Source organism: Rutidosis leptorrhynchoides, chromosome 2 (genome assembly GCF_046630445.1).
Source record: "Rutidosis leptorrhynchoides isolate AG116_Rl617_1_P2 chromosome 2, CSIRO_AGI_Rlap_v1, whole genome shotgun sequence".
Classification (NCBI taxonomy): Eukaryota; Viridiplantae; Streptophyta; class Magnoliopsida; order Asterales; family Asteraceae; genus Rutidosis; species Rutidosis leptorrhynchoides.
Window position 1 is genome coordinate 412,625,494 of NC_092334.1, and position 22,920 is coordinate 412,648,413.

The 22,920-nt window shown below is 31.0% G+C and overlaps 1 protein-coding gene across 1 annotated transcript; it reads right to left on the reverse strand.

The window, feature by feature from the left end:
• Positions 1-304: 304 nt before the first annotated feature.
• LOC139892306 (cytochrome P450 CYP82D47-like) lies at positions 305-2,801 on the reverse strand. The gene is made up of 2 exons (XM_071875365.1): positions 1,729-2,801; positions 305-1,024 (listed from the first exon to the last, which is right to left on the reverse strand). Exons 1-2 carry the CDS (start codon positions 2,656-2,658, stop codon positions 398-400), a joined length of 1,557 nt encoding a protein of 518 aa, XP_071731466.1. The 5' UTR covers positions 2,659-2,801; the 3' UTR covers positions 305-397.
• Positions 2,802-22,920: the final 20,119 nt, after the last annotated feature.

Sequence of the window (22,920 nt, forward strand, 5' to 3'; positions counted from 1 at the left end):
ATACTTGATTCAGGCATTTCATCGAGCACTTAGTATGCTACGTATATGATCATAATTTTAGCCACATATGTAAGTGTAATTCCTGCTTATTAACACGATCAAAACAAAGCAACTACATGATAAGATATGATATTTAGAGATGATGATCAATGTCATCAGATGCAACACACTATTTGTCTATATAGAATTCTAATGGCTTGCATCATTTGTTTGGTTGTTAATCAGGTCTTTTGTTAGTTGATTTTGGCTTCCCAATTTGCCCTCTTTTAGGAAATTGTTAGACTTCATATTGTTGTTAGCAACATACAAAATTAAGGCCTGTTTTGGTTATTTTAAAACATAATTATTCATTTACATTTAATCGTCCACCAATACACTATATATGTTACAGTAACTTTCAGATAGAACGAATACTACCCTCGCGCGGGACAAGTTGAACTTGCAGTGGCGACGCCTTTGCGTTTATTAGTCCCGCACTCTCAGTCATATCGACTTTTTCATCATTAGGCATATAAATGTCAAAATGCTGTAGCAGAGTTGCAAGAACGATATGCAACGTTTGAAGCGATAAAGCTATACCAGGACAATGCCTTCTTCCAGCACCAAATGGGATCAACTCAAAGTTTCTACCTTTAACGTCGACGTGCGTATGGGGCTCAGAAAGGAACCTCTCGGGTCTAAAGTCTAACGGGTCGGACCAGATACATGGGTCCCGTTGTATACTTGATAGATTGACTATTAACCATGTGCCTTTTGGGACATGGTAGCCAGATACAGTGCAATCTTTTGAAAACACTCTTGGAGCTCCGAATGGTGCTGCTGGATATAACCTTAGCGTCTCCTTTACAACTGCTTGGAGATAAACGAGTTTATTGATGTCTGAATCGTCAACTTGTTTGTTCTTTCCAATGGTATTATCTATTTCGTCTTTAGCTATTTGAAGAGCATGGCGGTTGTTTAACAGAAGTGAAAGAGCCCATGTTAACATGACGGTAATGGTATCCGCGCTACTAGCTAGTATATCCTACAAGATGCATTTGAAGTAATCAACAATAACAAACAATCAGCATTTTATCTGTGTTATTCTGCTTGCATCTTACTGTATTTAATTCCTCTGTTTTGTATTTAGGTACTATATTTGATTATAAAATATTTCAATATCTATAAGCTAAGGCTATTAGTCAAAGTTGTAAACATAACAAGCATGAAAATCATTAGCTCAGTTGGTAATGGGTGGGGGCAGTTTGTCACAAATAAGGCGAGGTAGGGGTTCGATCCCTGGCTCCCCTGCTACATCTATAGCCACAACTGCCGAGTGAGTTAGGTATGTGCCCCTACATTATGGAATTAGCAGTCGATTGTGGGCTGGTCGGGGTTGCCAGTTATGAACTTTTTTGCCACAAATAAAACTCATTAGCTCAACATATTAATAACTTTACGAATTTTGTAGCAAAAAGTTCATTTCTTATTGATGAAACTCAAGTTTTGATATACTCCTCCGTCCTAAAATTTTTATTGGATTTAATATATGTTTGTTAAATGTCAATTTTGTCCTAATATTCAAGATAAATTTGACTGAATTTAATTAAAAAAATAAACGTTCGAGAGTAACAAATAATTGGTAAAATGAGACCACTTAATGATATTAGAAGTTACTTTCTGTAAGTGAATAATAATTATTATGAGACAAATGGTAGGTGGACAGTTTTTTCGAGACAGAGAACATACCAAGCATGCCGACTTAATAACTGCATCAGCATCATAACCTGCGAAACCTCCGGCTTCTACAGCCGAGATCATCACATCCATGAAGTTCTTTTCACCAACAATCTCACCCGAACCCTTCTTCGTTCTATGCTCTCTCAACCATTCACCAAATATACGATCCATTTTTTCAGCAATTCGTTTCATCGTTTTTTCATGACCACCCAAATCCAACCATCCTAAAAACGGAATCGCGTCTGCCACCACAAAACGTCCCAAGTAATCAAAATACTCCCTTACAACCTCTCGAAACCTATTCATCTCATCTTCTTCGCCAATCTTATACCGTTTTCCTGAAACCAATCTAAGCATCACATTCATATTTAACTCCCCAAACCATTTCACTATGTCCACCAACACTTTTCCCTCACTATCTCTTTTTTCTCTCAACTTTTCATACAAGTTTTCAATAGAGTTCTCGAGTTCAGACACGTGAACATGCTTAAGTTGCTCAAGGCGACGGTTTGATAAAAGCTCAAGGGTGGTGATTTTACGCATCTCTCGCCAATATGGACCGTAAGGTGAAACCCCAAACATGACGTAGTTATATCCTAAAAGCTTCGCTGCCGTATACATGGGACGAGAGGAAACGATTGCATCATGGGTGGTGAAAATCTCTTTAGCAGCCTCCCAACCGTTTACCATCAATACGCTACGTAGTCCGAGCTTGATAGTAAAAACGGGACCGTATTTGGCTACCATGGATCCTAATACTATGTGCGGAGGATCTGGTCCTCCGAACAAGTTGAAGTGGCCTACTACGGGCCATGCACCAGATGTTTCTGGTGCATGGTTATTCTTACGAGTTTTATTGAAGAAAAATAAAAAATAAACAACGAAAAATACAACAAACAAAAGACTAAAGTAATTTTGTTGCAAGGTGTTGAGATCCATTAGATGGTGTTGCGAATAAGTCTAACTATTTTTAATGAATGTTTGGATGTTCAAAGAACGATCAGAACGTTATCGTGTGGCTTGAAGTGGTGGTCCACTTTGGTTGATCTCGTTCTATTTATGTTGGCGTGTTGATAAGGTACGTAAGATGTATGGCTGCATTTATTAGATGAAAGACTAGAGTTTGAGGACTACTGATAGTAATTTGACTTAGTTAATTACGATTTGCCCTGCCTCAAAAAGAATAATTGTCACCAATCGATTCAATGAATATACTAAGGGTAAGGTAAAGAGAGTCGTTTGAATAACCAACATGACATGATGTGATTGAGTCTCCTTTTTTGTTAGTGTTGATTTCCTAATTTAAGACAAAATTTCATCGTTGGTCCTTCAATTTTGTACCAAACGTTCTAGGTGATCTTAAACTTTATTTTTGACTTCGTTGACCTCCAACTATCAAGATATCTCACGAATAACCTTGGAGATAACACTAGTTAATTTTTGCCCGTTAAGTTATCGCATTTGCACAACACGTAAGGGTATTTTAGTCCTTCAACGTTATTATGTTCTAATCTTGACAAAAAAACAAAATAACTTTTTCAATCCAATATAACTTTTACAATTTCATTTTATTTAATTCAACTGTATCAACATTTAAATAACACTTAACTTCATCGCCTTTACAATTCTTAAAACGAACATTGATTTTTTTTTTTTGAAAAAAAAAACGAAAACCACCGGCCATTCAAGATAGAGTTGCCACCGTCCGTCGAACCACCGTTGCCACCGGCCTTCGAAACCACCGTTGCCACCAGCCTTCAAAACTACCGTTACCACAGCCATCAACTTTGATATATACATATATAAAGGGTCAATTTTGAGTGTAATATCAGGGGAGGAATATGATGAGCTTTCATATTCTTGATTACAATTGCTATTGCCCGTTCGCCTAATTGCTTTTTTTTTTTTTTACTTTTATGTAAATTCAAATTAGTACGGAGTATTAGTTATTTGTAATTTTATAGATTCGCATTTAACAATTAAAACTTTGCATTTAATCATTTCCGTAGTTCGTTTGCATTTAATCATTCTATAGTATTAACTAGAGTATTGTCAACGCGCGTTGCGGCGGTGAACTCGTTTCGTTAATCGATAACAAAAGTGTTTATGAAGGTGTACACAATGCAATCAAAAACTGCAACTAATACAATAGTTTAATATTGGCATAAACTGATGTTCAAAACTTACACAAACCAAACAACATAATGATAAGCTGCTAAAGTGCAACTTAAACATGTATAGTAGGGGAAAAAACCTAACATTGTTAGCAGATATTGAATCAAAAAGCTAGTACCTATCAATGACATTTTAAAAATATTACATAAAGGAAATCACTATCTGGAAGATGTCAAAAAACAAAAGCAACCAAAAAGTACTAAAAACTAACATATACTATGATTTACCATCAGTAGCATTTTACCATCCTTGGAAAAACTATTAGCAATTAGAGACCCAGAGCCTATCGCTGCCATTTAAAAAAATATCACACTAAACAGGTAAATATCTATAGGACATATAATAAGTAGCAGCAAGTGAACAATACAAAGGTTACAAACCTTCTAACTACTATCAATAGCACCTTCATTAGCAATATCAGACAAATCTTCAAACATAAGGCGGTGCATAATGCGGATTATTTTCAGATTCTCTGTGAAGACCCGTCCTAATCCATCCGGACGAAGTCCATATCGATTATAAACGATTCACAACAGTTGATTACATCGCGAGGTACTTGTCCTCTAAATGATACATTTACAAACATTGCATTCGTTTTTGAAAAGACAATCTTTCATTACATCGAAAGTTGACGGCATGCATACCATTTCATAATACATCTAACTATAATTGACTTAATAATAATCTTGATGAACTCAACGACTCGAATGCAACGTCTTTTGAAATATGCCATGAATGACTCCAAGTAATGTCTCTAATATGAGCTAATGCACAGCGGAATATTTCTTTCATACCTGAGAATAAACATGCTTTAAAGTGTCAACCAAAAGGTTGGTGAGTTCATTAGTTTATCATAAATAATCATTTCATAATTTTAATAGACCACAAGATTTCATATTTCCATTTCTCATAAACATACGTCCCATGCATAGAGACAAAATATCATTCATATGGATTGAACACCTGGTAACCGACATTCACAATATGCATATAAGAATATCCCCATCATTCTGGGATCCTCCTTCGGACATGATATAAATTTCGAAGTACTAAAGCATCCGGTACTTTGGATGGGGCTTGTTGGGCCCGATAGATCTATCTTTAGAGTTCGCGTCAATTAGGGTGTTTGTTCCCTAATTCTTAGATTACCAGACTTAATAAAAAGGGGCATATTCGATTTCGATAATTCAACCATATAATGTAGTTTCAATTACTTGTGTCCATTTCGTAAAACAGTTATAAAAGACAGCGCATGTATTCTCAGTCCCAAAAATATATATATAAAAAGGGAATAATGAAACTCACCTAATGTATTTTGTAGTAAAAATACATATAACGACATTTAACAAGTGTAGGGTTGGCCTCGGATTCACGAACCTAAATCAGTTATATATATATATTAATACACATATTCGTAATCGAACAAATTTATTTATTATGTCATAATTTATATATTATATATTTTAATCTATGTATATATTCAAAATGATTAATATTTATATAGTTATATTAATATATCCATATTTATTTATATACGTTATTGTTTAGTGTTATTTTTAAAATTAATAGTTTGTTATATGTACGTATTTAAATAAATAATATTAGTAACTTTGATTTATATAGTTATGTGAAATATTAATATAATTATAGTATATGTAATAGGTATATTTTATGTACAAAATATTTATCTATTTAAAAAGATAGTTTTTGATAATAAAAATGATGTACTAATAATAATAATAATGACTTTATTAATAATAATACTAATAATTAGTAATTCACTTAAATTATAATTTTATCAATAGTTTTTAAATCCATACATTTATATATATTCTTATAATCTTAATGATAATGATAATATCTTTAAAACTTTTATTGTCATATCATAATACTTTTAATAATAATGATATGAATATTACTAATAATAATGATACTAAAATGGTAAAATTAATAATAATAATAATAATAATAATAATAATAATAATAATAATAATAATAATAATAATAATAATAATAATAATAATAATAATAATGATATTAGTAATACTTATAATAATACTAATGATAATATTAATAATAATACTGCTTAATAATAATACTTCAGTTAAATCGTATCTTAATTATCATTTGTATTCATAACTTTTAATTCATATTCTTAACAACATTTTTAACCAATACATAATACTTAGAATTTATTTTCCTAATTATAATATTAACAACGTATTAATTAAATCATTTTTATGGTAATAATCATAATAATAATAAAAGTGACGAAGATTATACCATCCTAATCGCATCCTCATCATTTCATCATTATTACTTGCGTACCCAACAGAATTAGCAGCCATGTTAGTCAGGCTTTTATGGCTCATTTAGAGCCCAACAACTAAGCTTATTCGAGCAGTCCATTTATAAAACAAAGGAAGCCCAACTATTAATAGCCCACTTATTTATTCAACAGCCCGATAACACATGTACTCATCCTAAACGTTTCCTTTCATTATACTGTTGTATTCACGTACATCATTCCACATCGTTTAACAGTATCTTCATCAACGTTAGACTGCCATCACATAATCAATCATTTACGTCACCAATTAACATCATAACTGTATCGTCATCTCCGTACACCACTATTCATCATCATTATCGTTCACTTCATCACTATTTTCATCGAAATCGTGTTTCATCATGTTCATTATTGAGGCAACATCATTTATGCGACAGCAGCAGCAGCAGGTTACCATTTAATGGTGATGATTCGTGGCTGTTAAGATTGATCACGACACAAAAAGGAAAAAAAAAAAAAATTCAAACAAGTTTGATGGTGACTATGGTGGCGACTTCATTTTCAACAGAAACATGTATGTAGCAAGTTGTGGCTGGTTGGGGATGTTTTGTGAACTCAGGAAACAAAAATAGAAAGAAACCGATAGCAACAACGATGATGAAGAAGATTGTGATGGGTTTGGGTCTCGGTTACTGTAGCAATGAACCAGAAAGAGATAGCAGGTGAGAGTTGTACATTTTTGAGGTTGATTCTTGGCTGCCACAAGTGGTGATGGCTATCGTTTAATAGCTAAAGGAGAGACAAAAGGACACACAAAAAATATACCGAATGATGATGAAATGGGTTTCACGAGAGAGAAAGAGAGATGAGGGAGAGATGTATGGTGGCTGTGTGATGGCGAATGGTGACTGCAATGGTGGTTCAAGTTCACGCAGGTGGTTGTAAAAATGGTGCAAGGTGACGGGTTTGATCATGGTGGTGGGTGACGGTTTTGTGGTTTCACTACGAAAGGGTTAACCGATGATCTAGTGGCGGTCTTGGATGGTTTAGGTGGTGTTTGATGATGTGTCAGTAAAACAGGATAGTAACGAGTAGTGTGGTGATGTTTTGTATAGTGAAAGTGGGTTTGGTGTTTTGGTTTGTTTGAGTTACAACACAGAAAAAAAAATGGCAGTGGTGGTGATGTTCATGGTTTTACGAAGAAGAAGAAGTGATGTGATGGTTGTTTCGATGGTGAGGTGGTGAAAGGATGGTGATGAAGTGACGGTTTATGGTGGAGGATGGTGAGCCGGAGGTTGGAGTGGGGATGATGGAAGATCGAGTATCATGAAGGCAAATTAAAGGTAGTGATGTGTGTTTGTAACTCCCTACTGCATATGTATATAGATATATAAGAAGATGTATATCTTTATTAAGTGTACATATATATCATCACCAAATTCTGTACACAACACAAATGGAATCATAAAGTTTGTGTTAGTGGATGAGTAAAACAAAAATAATCTAATAATAATAATAATAATAATAATAATAATAATAATAATAATAATAATAATAAAATATATTTACTCAAATCACTAAATCACTGATTGAAAGGAGTAGTTAGCATGAATGAAAGGAGCAGTTAGCAGCCAAGTAATCCTACAGATAGTTTTCTCACGGAGTGCTATCGTGTCATTTGCTAAACAGTTAAAATGTAAAAGTGTTCCAAAAAAATTCCAAATTTTAAAATTAATTATATTTATCTATTTTGGTCATTATGGTATGAAATTCAATCATTAATTTAATAAAAAAATTACATCAACTGTCCCTCGCATTTATGGGTAAAATAAAAAATGTTAAAATTAAATAACTAGATCCTAAGTAAGCCTAAAATTTATAGAACTCATTTTCGTATATCCGTTTATTTCAAAATTACATAAGTTTGAATTTAACTTGCTTAATATCAATCGAAACATCAAACGAGTATAACAATCATTTAATATTTATTTTTATTATAATTTATTTATATATAGAGATATATTTTAAATAATAATTATTATAATATCCTATTTTTATTTTATTAATTTTTTTTATAACAACATATAATACTTCAAATTATATTTCGAATTATTATTTATATATACATACACACATATCTATTTACAATTAATTGTTCGTGAATCGTCGGGATTGGTCGAAGGTCAATTGAACATATGAAACAGTTCAAACTTTTTGAAAGCCAACATTACAGACATTGCTTATCGTGTTGAAATCATTTAAAGATTAAGTTTAAATTTGATCGGAAATTCCCGGGTCATCACATTCTCCAGACAACCTAACCATCGAAGACAACCCATTGGTTGTCTAGAAGATACCAAAGGAACACTGTTATAGCTTATTAAGACGATGCCAACTACTTAAGTCAGTTTGTTACTATTACATCTTGAGGAGTTACAAAAATACCTTGGCTTTCAAACGTTCGCATACAATAGAATAGAAATAGAAAGAAGAACAAAGCCGTCAAGAACGGTAGCTGCACCAGCAAATATAGGAACCTAAAGCAAACTTTAAGATTAGTAATAAAATAAAAAATCAAATTAAAACAAAAGAAAATTCATACCTTTATGGCCGATCTGTGAAAATGATGATTACAAAAACAAAAAGAAAATTTGTGTATGTTAAATAGCATATACCTTTTTTTAGCTTTACATATTAAACTCGGATGACGACAGTGAACTGCGCACAACGTGCCACCAAAACTATACAACAAAGTTATCATCGACTGTAATTGTTACATACCAACATAATCGGACTCTTTCGAAAGCAGTAGTGGCCAGGAATGGCTTCAGTCATGTCATCGATCCATCTCAAACTTCCCATATACTCGAAATATCCTACAAAAATAATTCCATATAAGCTAATAAGTTTCTTTAAAACATCGCACAAGACAATGCAATTAAGAGCATTCAGCTTAGCAGCAAAAACGGACTTCATTCGATATCACTCTACCATCATAAATAACAACTACATTATTGTAGTTTCATTACTTATGGTTAAGTTGAGATAACCCCTCAAACTGTCACAAAAGTTTTAATGGTGTAATAGACATATTATAAACAGGTCAAATGTAAAAAATTTCTAAAAGAATATACAAAATGGATAAACAAATTCAGAAAGTTCAAAAACTATAAATTTGTTGTTTGTCGAGAAGAAAGGCCTAAGGGCCTAAAGAAATAATACGACTAAAACACAAATTAAGTAACAATGCTTCTAATCAGATTCAATATGCAAAAATCCCAGCAACATAATCGAAGGCAGAACAATATCAAAGTAGATCATTACCTTTAAACAAAGACGAAGACCAAATCATTTTGGAGTTGCAGCGGCGTCAGCAAAGTCAGTAAATAAATACAAAAACAGCCATAATATTTGATAATAAGAACAACGACATTGAATAGGTTGGGTTATAATTAACAAACGCAGCCTCTCATGTTGAAACAGAAGTTTAAGAAGCATTTACGCTACGAATGACCGCAACTGCACAGACACAAACACAAAACTCAAAACTGATACACATCTCATGTACAATAACAGTCAGGAATTCAGAAACGATCAAAAGCTTGTAATTAATTAATCATATCTATGGCAATTTTGATTTTTCTCTCAAACAATCCAATTTTAATTAATGCATAAGGACCTCAAAATAAACATAATGGCATAAAAGAGCTAGAATGAAAGCGAGAAAAAACAATAAAAGTCTTTGACAGATAGGAAGCATACCATTAGTATCGAAAGTTGGATCCTCACCTCAGAACTAACAACATGTAAGTGGCGGCTAACACCAACACCATTCATTTAATCAGACCAGCAGCAGCTCATCGGCTCAACTACCAAAACAATATTACTACTTACCTTTCGTTTCTTTGTAGAAGGCATCAGCCATGTTGGCATTTTATAACACAAATAACCAATTAAAAAAACAATTATAAAGTTAAAAACATCCAATAAATTAAAAAACAACTTAACTTGAATTGAATAAGACCGATGTCACCAAGGTAAGAAACGGTCAATCGCGCTGACTCAATTGGAATAATGACTTGCACCAAGTGCATCGGTTCTGACCGGAATAGATCCATCGGCTGACAACAACCTCCGCCACCGCCGTTCTCCGCCATCTGTAAACAAATTCCGGTTGCGGTGTTTGAGATCGAAATCAAAATAAAGCATCTGTTCTTCAATCAATAAATAGGGGAAAGAGACGACGGAATACGACGGTGGTGGTGATGGAGATGGTAAGGGAGATGGTGGCGACGGAGATGCTAATGGAGATGGTGGCGATGGAAAAGTCGCCAGAATCACCATCAATGAAGCTACTAAGGTTAAAAAAAAAAAAAAAAAAAAAAAAAACAACTCAACAGTATAACAGTGAAGGTGATGTTTGGAGCCAATAGGATTGCAAGAATTTTACGTGAATTATTAGTATATATACTATACCTCTAGGAGATGTTGAACCATTTCTGAAACGTCAACACATTCAGTTAATATCTGTTAAATTCACAATATCCTTTACAAACATACAGCTGCTTAAATAAAAAGTTTAGCTAGACCACAGTGATCGAGTTTGATTCATTACCATGTGCACAGAAAAGATAATAGTTTAAAAGTGTTGCCAGTGCTTTGCAATCATAATCAACACAATCTTCAATATTCTCTCGACATCTAACTTTTTTTTAAAAAAAAAGCTATAGCAAAAATTAAATTGTGGAATATATCTTCAAGCTTTAATAAGCAATTAACTAATAGCAAGATTCAACGAAGATCCAACAGAAGATAAACATCAGTTCAAGAACTCGATACTTTAATTTTAGTTGTGCTAGTGGCTCCATGTGCCAATCATTTATTAACTCAATTTAACAACAATAAAGATAAAGATTGCAAAAAAACAAATAAACAAAGGAAAACATAAATCAAACTATAACTTCAGCAGTACCAGGAGCAATAGTTGATGAAAAACTTACAACTTCAAGGAACAACAAACTCAAAAAGGAACGTGTAACAGCGAACAAAGCTCTTTTTTTTTTGCTGCAACCCTAAACACAATTATCATTTATTATTTAACGCAATTGAAATTAGATAATGGAAAAGAAAAGAAGTAAAAGTTGAAGCAGAACAATACCTTTGAGCAATTAAATCCAAAATCGTAGGGTTAAACAGTTTAAAAAACAAAAGGAACGACATATTACAGAGAAGCAATTAACCTGATATTAGTTATACAGCTCCAAAATCTAATCTTGTACACGAATGATGGAAGTAGAGACGACGATGTAACAACAAAATCGACTGGAAAATACGATACAAAATCAGGCACAAAACTTGGAACAATTGATTGGGCAAAAGTGGTAGCACGTCGAGCAATTGGGGTAGCGGTGGTGCTGGCGGTGATGGTGCTAGTCGCCGCTGGTTTCCGGTGTTGGCTTTGGAGGTGAGTTATTTTGGGAGCCGTCCTGTGATTTTTAAGGATCGATGAAAATGATAATGAAAATGATAATGGAGGACGTGGGTTTTAGTATGTAAAGGATAATAATTTGGAGAAGAAGGGTCGAAGAGGATAAAGATGATAGATGGAAGGAAGATGGGTGTAAGAGGAAGGTAGGGAAGAAGGTACCAGAGGTTTGGGGAAGAAGGGAGATGGGCGAGTACCATTTAGTACATAGATGAAGGGTTAATGTTATACTGTATATTACTGGTATACTGTAGAACGTGTTTTACGTGATTTAGTGTGTAGGTAAATTATCTGAAATGCTTTATGCTAATTGAATTGCTTGATGGTTTCTATATAAGGATAATTAACATATTTATTTTAATTCTTTTAAGTAAATTGACAAACGAATGAGATTTTGTATTTTTAATTTTACAAGTTGAAATGAACGTATAGGTGTTCCGAGTTTTAAGAATTGTAAAGGCGATGGAGTTAACTGTTATTCAAGTTTTGATACAGTTGAATTAAATAAAATGAAATTGTAAAAGTTATATGGGATTGAAAAAGATTTTTTTTTTCAAGATAATAACATAATAACGTTGAAGGACTATAATACCCTCATGTGCTGTGCACATGCAATAACTTAACGGTAAAAAAGTAACTAGCGTTATCTCCAAGGTCATCCGTGGGATATATTGATAATTGTGGGGTCAACGAAGTCAAAAATAAAGTTAAAGGTCATCTAGAACGTTTGGTACAAATTTGAAGTACCAACGACAAAATTTTGTCTAATTATAATTATAAATATATTATCATTTTACTATTCCTCATATTATTTTATTACTAAAGGGCATTTTAGCCATTTAACATCCAATATATTTTCCTCCACATTATTTGCACCATCCTAGAGGATTCCAGACACTTTCCCCTCTCCATTCTACTATGCATCCATTACCTATACTGTCAATCCATTCGCCACTCCACACTCCTTCCAAATTAACCACCACCACCGCCATCAGCGGCAAATCGTCGCAATCGTCGCAATCGTCGCCGCTTCCCTTCACCCGATACATCTGCAAACCGCCGTAAAACTAGATTGTCGGAACGAACGACATCAGATTTCTGGTCCGGAACGAACGAACAACAACATCCGGAATATATCAAGAATTAATTTTGGGTTTTGCAATTAGATAAATCATAATTCAAATTTTAGGACACTCTATATTAAAGGTTAGTATTTTTTTTTTAATTTGTTTATGAATTACTACTCTGTATCTTAAATTTTAATTCTTGATTTGATGTAATTTTTATTTGTATTTGTTAGTACGAAGTTTCAAGGTCGACAATCGATGGCTTTCAATGTTCGTCAAGGAGAAGTTATTGATGGTAATTGATGAATTGTTATTTACGAGTATAATTTTTGGTTTCTATTCTATGTTCACCATGTGTTACTTAAATGTTGAAAGATGGTGAGATATTCTGTTATCAATAAAGCAATTTTGTTAATTTATCAGTTTTAACTCATTTTAGTTTAGCAAACATGTTTAACAGTTTATCTTGAACTTTTGGTTAGGAACACTCTATTGGTTGAGGAGCTCAAGTGAGGTAAACTGCTGTTGAATGGTGTTGCACAAGAAGAGGAGTTCATGTTACATTTTTTAGATTACGAAATGGTAGCCTCTTTCCGTCCGTTAGTTCGTTCTTATTCAGGTTTATTAATTCTAATTGATTATCGAAGGTTTAGTTATTTAATATGTTATATTTTTAGGTGAAGGCGCAACTTGATCGTTTCTTCCGAAGGTTTTTTCCTCAAAAGGTAATCTAAGACTATGCACTTCTTGTTTCTTTTATTGTCTCTATTATTATATTATATTTGTGGTTAGAAAGGAACAGCGATTCAAGAAGCTACAATATTGTAATGATCATCAGTTACATTGAGGGGGAGGTGCTTTCATGTGGTATTAGCTGTTTATGTTATTTGATTCGTGTTATTATGATTTTTTTATTTTTCAGAAATTTGATTTATGTTTCCGTTTGTAGGTTACCATGATGCGTGTATGCTTTTTTAAGAAGTGTATATAGCTTATGATGGTAAGCATGTTTCTATGTTGGCATCAAATGTCTTTAAATTGATCTATGATTTTATAATTTAAGTTTAAAATTTGATGTTTCTTTCAATTAATTAATAGGTTCAAACAACCGTGTTGGAATTTGTATTGTGCTTTTGACTCACGTGTACTATCGGTTTATCCATTCATTCTAGCATTTGTGATGTACATTTATACACTTAACTCACTTATTAGTGTTGTAATTACTATAAAGGTGGTTATGGTAACAATCAATTTGATTTTTGAATATTTAATTTCCCATTTTCTTATTTAATGCGGTATTGTCTTCGACCTTAAACTAACAGAATTGTGTTTGGTGTTTCATGTTTGTAATGTGTTTCAGTTAAAGGAGATCGGCAACTACCTCTCTCTTGAAGTCGCTCCATGACAAGTTGAAGCTCTACAGGCGCCGCTTCAACAGGTATCATAATATTGATGCCTTTTAATTTTGTTGATCACACGATTATGAACAACATTAAAGTCTTCTGTAAAAAAGCCTACATTGGAGGCAATGTACATTTGTGTATTGTGTGGGCATTTGGTAGGTTTATATTTTATATAAAGATTGACCTTTGTGGTAATATGCAACTTAGGATCTACTGTCACAAATCCTATTGTTGGTAATAAGCTTTGATGTTTATAAAACTTTACATGATGAAACTGACTAACCTTCTTTAATATTTGATCTTTTCATTATACTTTACATGGAATCGTTGTTAAGGACATTTATGGCATATGCCTCTTTAAAATACGTGGTCAAATCTACCACTGGATCAGCTCTTTATAGCCTGTAAGGGACCAACCACTCTGCAAACTGCAAATGAGCATACAGTTTTGAGTCTATAGTATATATGCACTTAAAAACAATATAGAATGCTTTCTGTGTAAAAAATTAGCATTCTGTAAAATGTCCCTAAACTACTTATGTATGATCGTTAACTATCTAAGATGCTTTTCAACTGTTTAATTGATCGGCAACTGTTTAATTGATCGGCCGCCGCAGCGCGCGGCTCACCAAATGCTTGTTTTAATATGTTTTAATAGAAACCTAAAGATATTAGTTCATTAACTATTACCACTTAATCTCGGTAAGGAATTTTTATGTACCACCAAAAATTTGGCTTCAGTGATATGGGGTGAGATTCAATTTGAGGTACTGTCAATTCAAGTTCGATTCTCACTCCAAACAGGGAGTTTTCAATCTTTGATGGTACTGCCAACATCAATGCCATTTGGGAAAGTCTCTGGGGATTTTTCCAACCTTCGATGGTACTACGAATATCATCGTGAATTGAGTTTCCTCTTAACGAGTGTTTGAGTGACAAATGAAATCATTCGATGTCGATATCACCGTTAAAAAAAGAATATTTATGTGAAACAAGGGTTTAGTGGGATATAGTTGTGGAAAGTCGTCGATGATAACAAGTTACTTTTGATAGTTTGATTAAAAATGTAAAGAAAAATGAGAGAATAAAGAAAAAGCAGTTGAACACCTCCAAATTTGTTTGTACAAAATGACGAACGCCCCAAACTTTTTTATCCCTGTATGAACACTCTTGGGGGCTTTCTAGGGTTTCTTCACCAGAACTTTGATATAACAAAAGTGGAATATTGATGGCCTTATAATAATATATAACTAGTCCGGATCCGGCCCGCGCGATGCGACGGGGGATTTCGGCCTGCGTATTCATATTTAACGTAGCTTTCTGTATTTACAGAAGGAAAACGGCTCATGTGTTAAGCGCCGTTATAGATGTTGTCTTTAGCGTTTTTAAAAAAAATGTCCGTTTCAAACGTAGTTAGTTTCGTTTCGTTCATAAAATTATTTCGAGTCTGATGGTGCTGTCGAAAAAATTTAACTCGCGACGAGCAGGAAGATACGGACTGTCGTGTTTAGCGTTTTTTTTAAAAGTGTCCGTTTCGAAAGTAGTTAGTTTTGTTTTGTTCATAAAATTATTTCGAGTCTGACGGTGCTGTCGAAAAAATTTAACTCGCGGCGAGCAGGAAGATACGGGCTGTCGTTGTGTTTAGCGTTTTTTTAAAAGTGTCCGTTTTGAACGTAGTTAGTTTCGTTTTGTTCATAAAAAAATTCGAGTTTAACGGTGTGGTCGGTGAAATTTAACTCGATCGAGCAAGAAGATACGGGCAGTCGAAGCATTTCGGTGGAGTTTTTATTTTAAGTAAGAGAATTTATGTTTTACCCTCCTGAAATTTGGTGTAGTTTTTGTAAGTTAGTTATAGTTGAGGGGTGTTTTGCATTTTTTGGGGTTGAGTTTGGTTGGATGTCGTTTGATAAGGTGGGGGCGGCCAAAATGAACACAAACCCCACCTCCTTTAGTATATAGACTAGTTTTATGAATCTGTGCGTTGCACGACAGTTTTGTAAATTAGTTTTCGAGAATTTAGTATTGATGTTGATAAAATGTATAATACAATTACAATGAATAACTCCTTTACGGCTCTAGTTATTGAGTCAACAGCAAGCGTCGATTTATTGACGACTTGACTAACTCTTAGAGCCTAAATTAAATTTCAGGCAGGATTTAAAAACCATGAAAATTTGATTTTACCATTTTCATGGTGTCTTAATTTTATTTTTTATTTTATTTTATTATTTTTAATTTTTTTGACATACTTATTAACCGGAGGTCCACTCGGAAGCCATCTCTCTATCCGTCGAATAGGGAGATGGAGGACTTTCTCTACCTTTGAGAGTGTTTTCATTCTGGGTGGAGAAATGACTTGTCTTTATTTTCAGATAGGGGAAGGATTGTCTACATCTCACATCCCCCATACACGACTTATGTGGTATTGATTTTTGTTGTTGTTGTTGTGTAATGAATAACTCCTTTATTATTGATAACGTTAGTATTGAAAATATTGGTATTGAAAAAATTAGTTTGGTAAACATTTGTATTAAATACAATTGTAATGCAACAATCAATTGTTCTCATTTAATGTTGCATAGTTTCTTGAACATATATACTTAAGTTATATTTAAATTAAATAAAACTATATATTGTAGTTGTACGGATTTTTGAATGAGAAGGTTGATGTAGTTCGCGAGAGTTTGTTTAGTTTATATTTTATGAGTCAACTACAACATAAAAGGGAAAACAATATGATTAATTAATTAAAAAAATTAACAAAAATTGTTGAAGTGACACATGACAGAATGTAACCACGAGATGATACGTCAACAATGATATATATTTTTATGAGCCCGTGCATGAAAGATGTATAAATTAGTTATCCGTAACGTTAGTATTGACACTGATCATATATACAATATAATTACGATGCAAAAAACTCTTTATGATTGGTAACATTAGTATTGAAAACATTAATGTCGTAAACGTTATTATTTGAATATAATTAGAATGCATCAATCATTGTTCTCATTAGAGGTTACACAATATAAAATTTGTTTACTCGAAGTTTTACCTTCTATGGGGAAATCAATGTGCTTGTTCATAGAGGGTTTCCTTGCTTACCCAATTTTTTTTTAAATTAATTTATATATATAGGTATAGAAGTTTTATTGGTGTATTACTAAATAGTGGTATAAGAATCATCTTCTAATATATTATATTATATTTACTTAATTATTTACAACAAAATATAAATAAATTATTTTTATTTTAATACAGTACAAAGATACCAATACATTCTACTTAAATAATACATGACACTTAACAATAAGATCAAGGAAACAAACAGTGAATAACATAAAAGGATAGATATATGCCCGGAATTATTGCCACATATTTAAGTTTATACTCTGTATATATTTACTAATCGAGAAAATATCTAAAATTAATATGAATCCTATTACGTTGTATATGATTCCATTTTGCTTTGTACGTAGTATATGAATTCGTTATTATTAATATATATTCATTATTATTTATTATTATAATGATAATAAAAAAGTTGAATCGGTCATATTTTTATATATAGAATCATTATTATTTTATTATTATAATATATATGGAAGTTATAATTAGCTATATCTTTATCTTTATTTAAATAATAATAAATAAATGTATGGCTAAGTTTTGATTGATTTGGAATCTCCTAAGTGTATAAGATAATTACTATAAATTGTAAGTTAACCACAAGCCGCCACATAAGCAAATTTAACCAGAATTAATAATAGACTGACACGTAGGATTATTGGCACGCGCTTTATAATAATGTATGTATGGATGTATGGATAATATATAATATAATAATATGATATATAACATAATATAATAATATGATATATAATATAATATGATATGATATAATACATAATATTTATATATAATATATCTAATAAAATTAAAATAAAAAAAAAGTGAAAATTTGTTATGAGACAGAAATAATATTTAATTTTTATTTGATAACTAGTTTAAGCATTTTACACATTTTTTATTGACAGTTTAAGTACTACTCGTACTTAAAAATAAAGATAAAATTAACACTTAAACAACTACTAATAAAATTAAATATTTGACATATTTTAAAAAATGTGAGCATTTATCTTTGATAAAAAAATACGTAGTTGGTCCCTCGTTTAGTTCAATATTGCACATTTGCTACTAATGTTTATTTTTGATGTGACTGGTCATCCAACTATGCACTTAATTCGTTGTTGGTCCCTCGGTCTAAGAGCCTTTAGAGATATCCCATTAATTAAAAACATGTGTGATCAAGCGTATTTGCGTAGCCAGTTTGGAAAAGGTATCAGATTATAAACTTGAGTGCGAGAGTGCGTGAATGTTTAGCGATTGGTTGTTCGCTCTTTCATGCGGTTACTGTGAATAACCATGTTGGAGATGAAGATCTTGAAGGGGTGGCTTGCAACCAATCTTGATGTATTCAACTCGGATATGGACCGAATTACTGGATTACTGAGTTGAGTAGTGAGATTACTTAGGGAGAGAAAGTATTAGCTCTCATTAAATGGTTGTGATGTCTGAATGATTGTATGTGACATGTTGTATGTTCCTTATGAATGACAATTGCATATTTATAGGCAAACACTAGGGTTTGTATTGTCATGGTCTTGACCATGCTGGAGTGTCATTCTATTTTGGATTGACCAACATTTAGGAGTTGGGCTCAAGCCTTTTAAGGTTAATATGTCGAGCTTACGTGGCGCACTTATGACATATGTGCACAGTGCCATTGGCAAGGCTTATGTGTATCACTTGAAAGGACCCGTTCATACCGATTATAAACGATTCACAATAGTTGATTTCATTGCGAGGTATTTGACCTTTATATGATAAGTTTTACAAACATTGCATTCGTTTTTAAAAGACAAACTTTCATTACAACGAAAGTTGACAGGTATGCATACCATTTCACAATATATCCAAAGTATAAATGACTTAATAATAATCTTGTTGAACTCAACAACTCGAATGCAACGTCTTTTGAAATATGCCATGAACGACTCCAAGTAAAATTTTAAAATGAGCAAATGCACAGCGGAAGATTTATTTCATACCTGAGAATAAACATGCTTAAAAGTGTCAACCAAAAGGTTGGTGAGTTCATTAGTTTATCGGAACGATCATTTCAATATTTTAATAGACCACAAGATTTCAAATATTTAACCGCACACGTAACCCGTGTACAAAACATGATACACATAACCTGTGTATAAAAATCATTCATATGGTGAACACCTGGTAACCGACATTAACAAAATGCATCTAGAATATCCTCATCATTCCGGGACTCTCATCGGATATGATAAAATCGAAGTACTAAAGCATCCGTAACCCGGATGGGGCTTGTTGGGCCCGATAGATCTATCTTTAGGATTCGCGTCAATTGGTGGCAATTATAATAAACACCAATTCTTAGGCTACCAAGCTAAAAAGGGTGATATCCGGTATAATAATCCAACCATAGAATGTAGTTTCAAGTACTTGTGTATATTTTGTAAAACAGTTATAAAAGCAGCGCATATATTCTCAGTCTCAAAAATATATATTGCAAAAGCATTTAAAAATGGAGCAAACGAAATTCACGATACTGTATTTCGTAGTAAAAATACATATGACGGCACTGAAAAAGTGTTGGATTGGCCTCGGATTCACGAACCTATATCAATTATATATATTAAAACATATAATCGTAATCGAGCAATTATATATATTGTTATTAATAATAAACTTGTTATATTATATGATATTTAGATAAATTTAATATATTTAATTTATATGTTTTATATAACTATTATTCATCATTAATAATAAAATTGTCTATTAAGGTTTATATATGATAAAAATATATATATTTATATATTTAATTGATTGATTTTATATGTATAGCTTAATTATTATCTTTTTAATAATAAAAAATATAGTGTAATGTATTTTTATAAAAAAATAATATCTATTTACAATAATATTGATAGTTTTGGTGATATCAAAATAATAATTTTAGTAAGAATGATAATAATGATAATTAAGTTTAATAATAACAATACTAATAATCATATTAATAATAATAATGATAATATTAATAATCATACTTATGTTATTAATAATAATAATAATACTAATAATGATAAAATGATACAAATTCTAATATTAATGATAATAATAATAAATTTTTATTACTTTCATAATAATAATAATAATAATAATCATAATGATGATAATAATACTAAATGATAAGATTACTAATAATAATAATATTATTAATACTTATAATGATAATGATTATAATACTTATACATATAGTAGTAATAATAATAATTTTAACACTAATAATAACATAACAATAACAATAATAATAATAAATAATAATAATAATAATAATAATAATAATAATAATAATAATAATAGTAATAAAAATAATATAATAATAATAATAATAATAATAATAATAATAATAATAACAATAATAATAATAAATAAAAAAATATGCTACCTTCCAAATAAGCTTTAGAAAAAATAACCACCGCCGCTCGGGCTCGAACCCGAGACCCTTCGAATAATGCCAACACACCCAACCATCTGTTCCAACCCTTTTTTTTTTTTGAATTATTATGAATCTAAATTCTATTTATCCTATAACTAAATGTATCTATCATCTTCTTCTTCTTAAGATTCGAACGGCCAAAACCATACTCAATCATAACAGCTAGTTAAGAACTCGATGTATGATTGAAGTGAAAACATACTCGAATAGAATGTGGGTGTTCTTGTTCTCAGAGAAAGGAAAAAAAATAAATATAGCAGCAGACAACTCGCGATGAACACTCATGAACTCAACTTTGATTTTCGAATTTAAGGACGTTTTAGACAACGATTATAACATGAAATAGGTTGTAAATTTCTTCTAGAGACTTTCTGTATCCTTAATTGCATTTAAAACATATAAACTATTTCGAATTTAACGAAGAAAAGATTCTTTAACTTTTTAAATCGAGACTTCGAATCCAAAAATTCAGACTCCATAGAAGGATTTGGGAGCTGAAACTTTGCAGAAAGATTCACTAGAGGATTCCCAACATAATTGCATTATTAGATTTTTAAAATTCATTCGATAATGAGCTTTTGATAAAATGGATGAAGAACAGAGGTGACCGAGCTCTTTTGTTATATTTTTCTGTTTTTCAACTCTCAATTACAGTAGTTAGTATATATAATGCGAGATTGGATGATTACTACATCATCAATATTCGTTTGCAATTGTCTTATAGTTACAATTGGGTCGACTTAGTTGCAATCAGGAATAAAATCAAAAAAAAAAAAATTTAAAAGTCGATTGTGATTTCTAACAGAATGGTACGATCGATTTAGATGTTTAACTATTCAGAGACATGAAACAAAAACTGGATAAAGATGATAGGAACGTGAAACTGATTTGATTCTGTGTTTTAATCCATATTTAATCTAAATTTATTAATTATATTATTAATACAAAAATACTGATTTGTATATTGTATCTGTATATATATATATCAGTATATATATATATATATATATATATATATATATATATATATATATCTGATTTTATATATCTGTATATATATCTGTATTTATATATCTATATGTATATATCTGTATTTCCATATTAAGATTAATCTTATTAATAAATATAACTATAATAATAATACCCTTAATAATAATAATAATAACAAAAAATTTATAATAATATACTAGTAATCATAATAATATTATTATTAATGAATATGATAATAATAACTATAAAATTTATAACAACAATATTAATAATAATAATAATAATAATAATAATAATAATAATAATAATAATAATAATAATATTATTATTATTAATGATAATAATAATATTAGTAATAATACTACAATAATTTATATATATCAAATTCGTATCTATGGATTATATATTTAAAATGATATTAATAACATTAGTATGGATATTAATATTGAAAGTATTGACAATTGACAATATTATTATAACAATTATATTTATAATTAAATTTAATATATTAGTATTACATATCATTTATTATGTAATATAACTATATAATATATATTACATGATAACTTATATTGAGTAATAAATTTTTATACATTTTAACATATTTTACAATATACATATAATAATAATTATATATAGAAATCATATATTTATATATAAATTCATTTTAATTACAATTTAATTGTTTTATATCTTATTTTACATATTAAATTTTAATGTTTAAATTATAGTTTATTATTTCCGATTATAATTATATATATACTTACATTTAAAATTATATATAAATATATTTATTTACAAACAATTGTTCGTGAATCGTCGGGAATAGTCAAAGGTTAACTGAGTCCATGTAATTTGTTTTGAGACTCAACATTACAGACTTTGGTTATCGTGTAAAAAATATTAAATCGTATCGAGAGTTTGGTTTAAAATTAGTCGCAATTTTCCGGGTCGTCACAGTACCTACCCGTTAAAGAAATTTCGTCCCAAAATTTGAGTGAGGTCGTCATGGCTAACAATAAAGATGTTTTCATGACGAATCTGAGTTGATAAATAGAGTTTTATCATTATTGATTAATATAGATAAAATGATTCGATTATGTGAAGCGTACGAGTGAAGCTGTCACAAAAGATTGAGATAGAGATTCACGATGGATTTCCAGAATTCAAGGAATTAACAGAAAATCTTC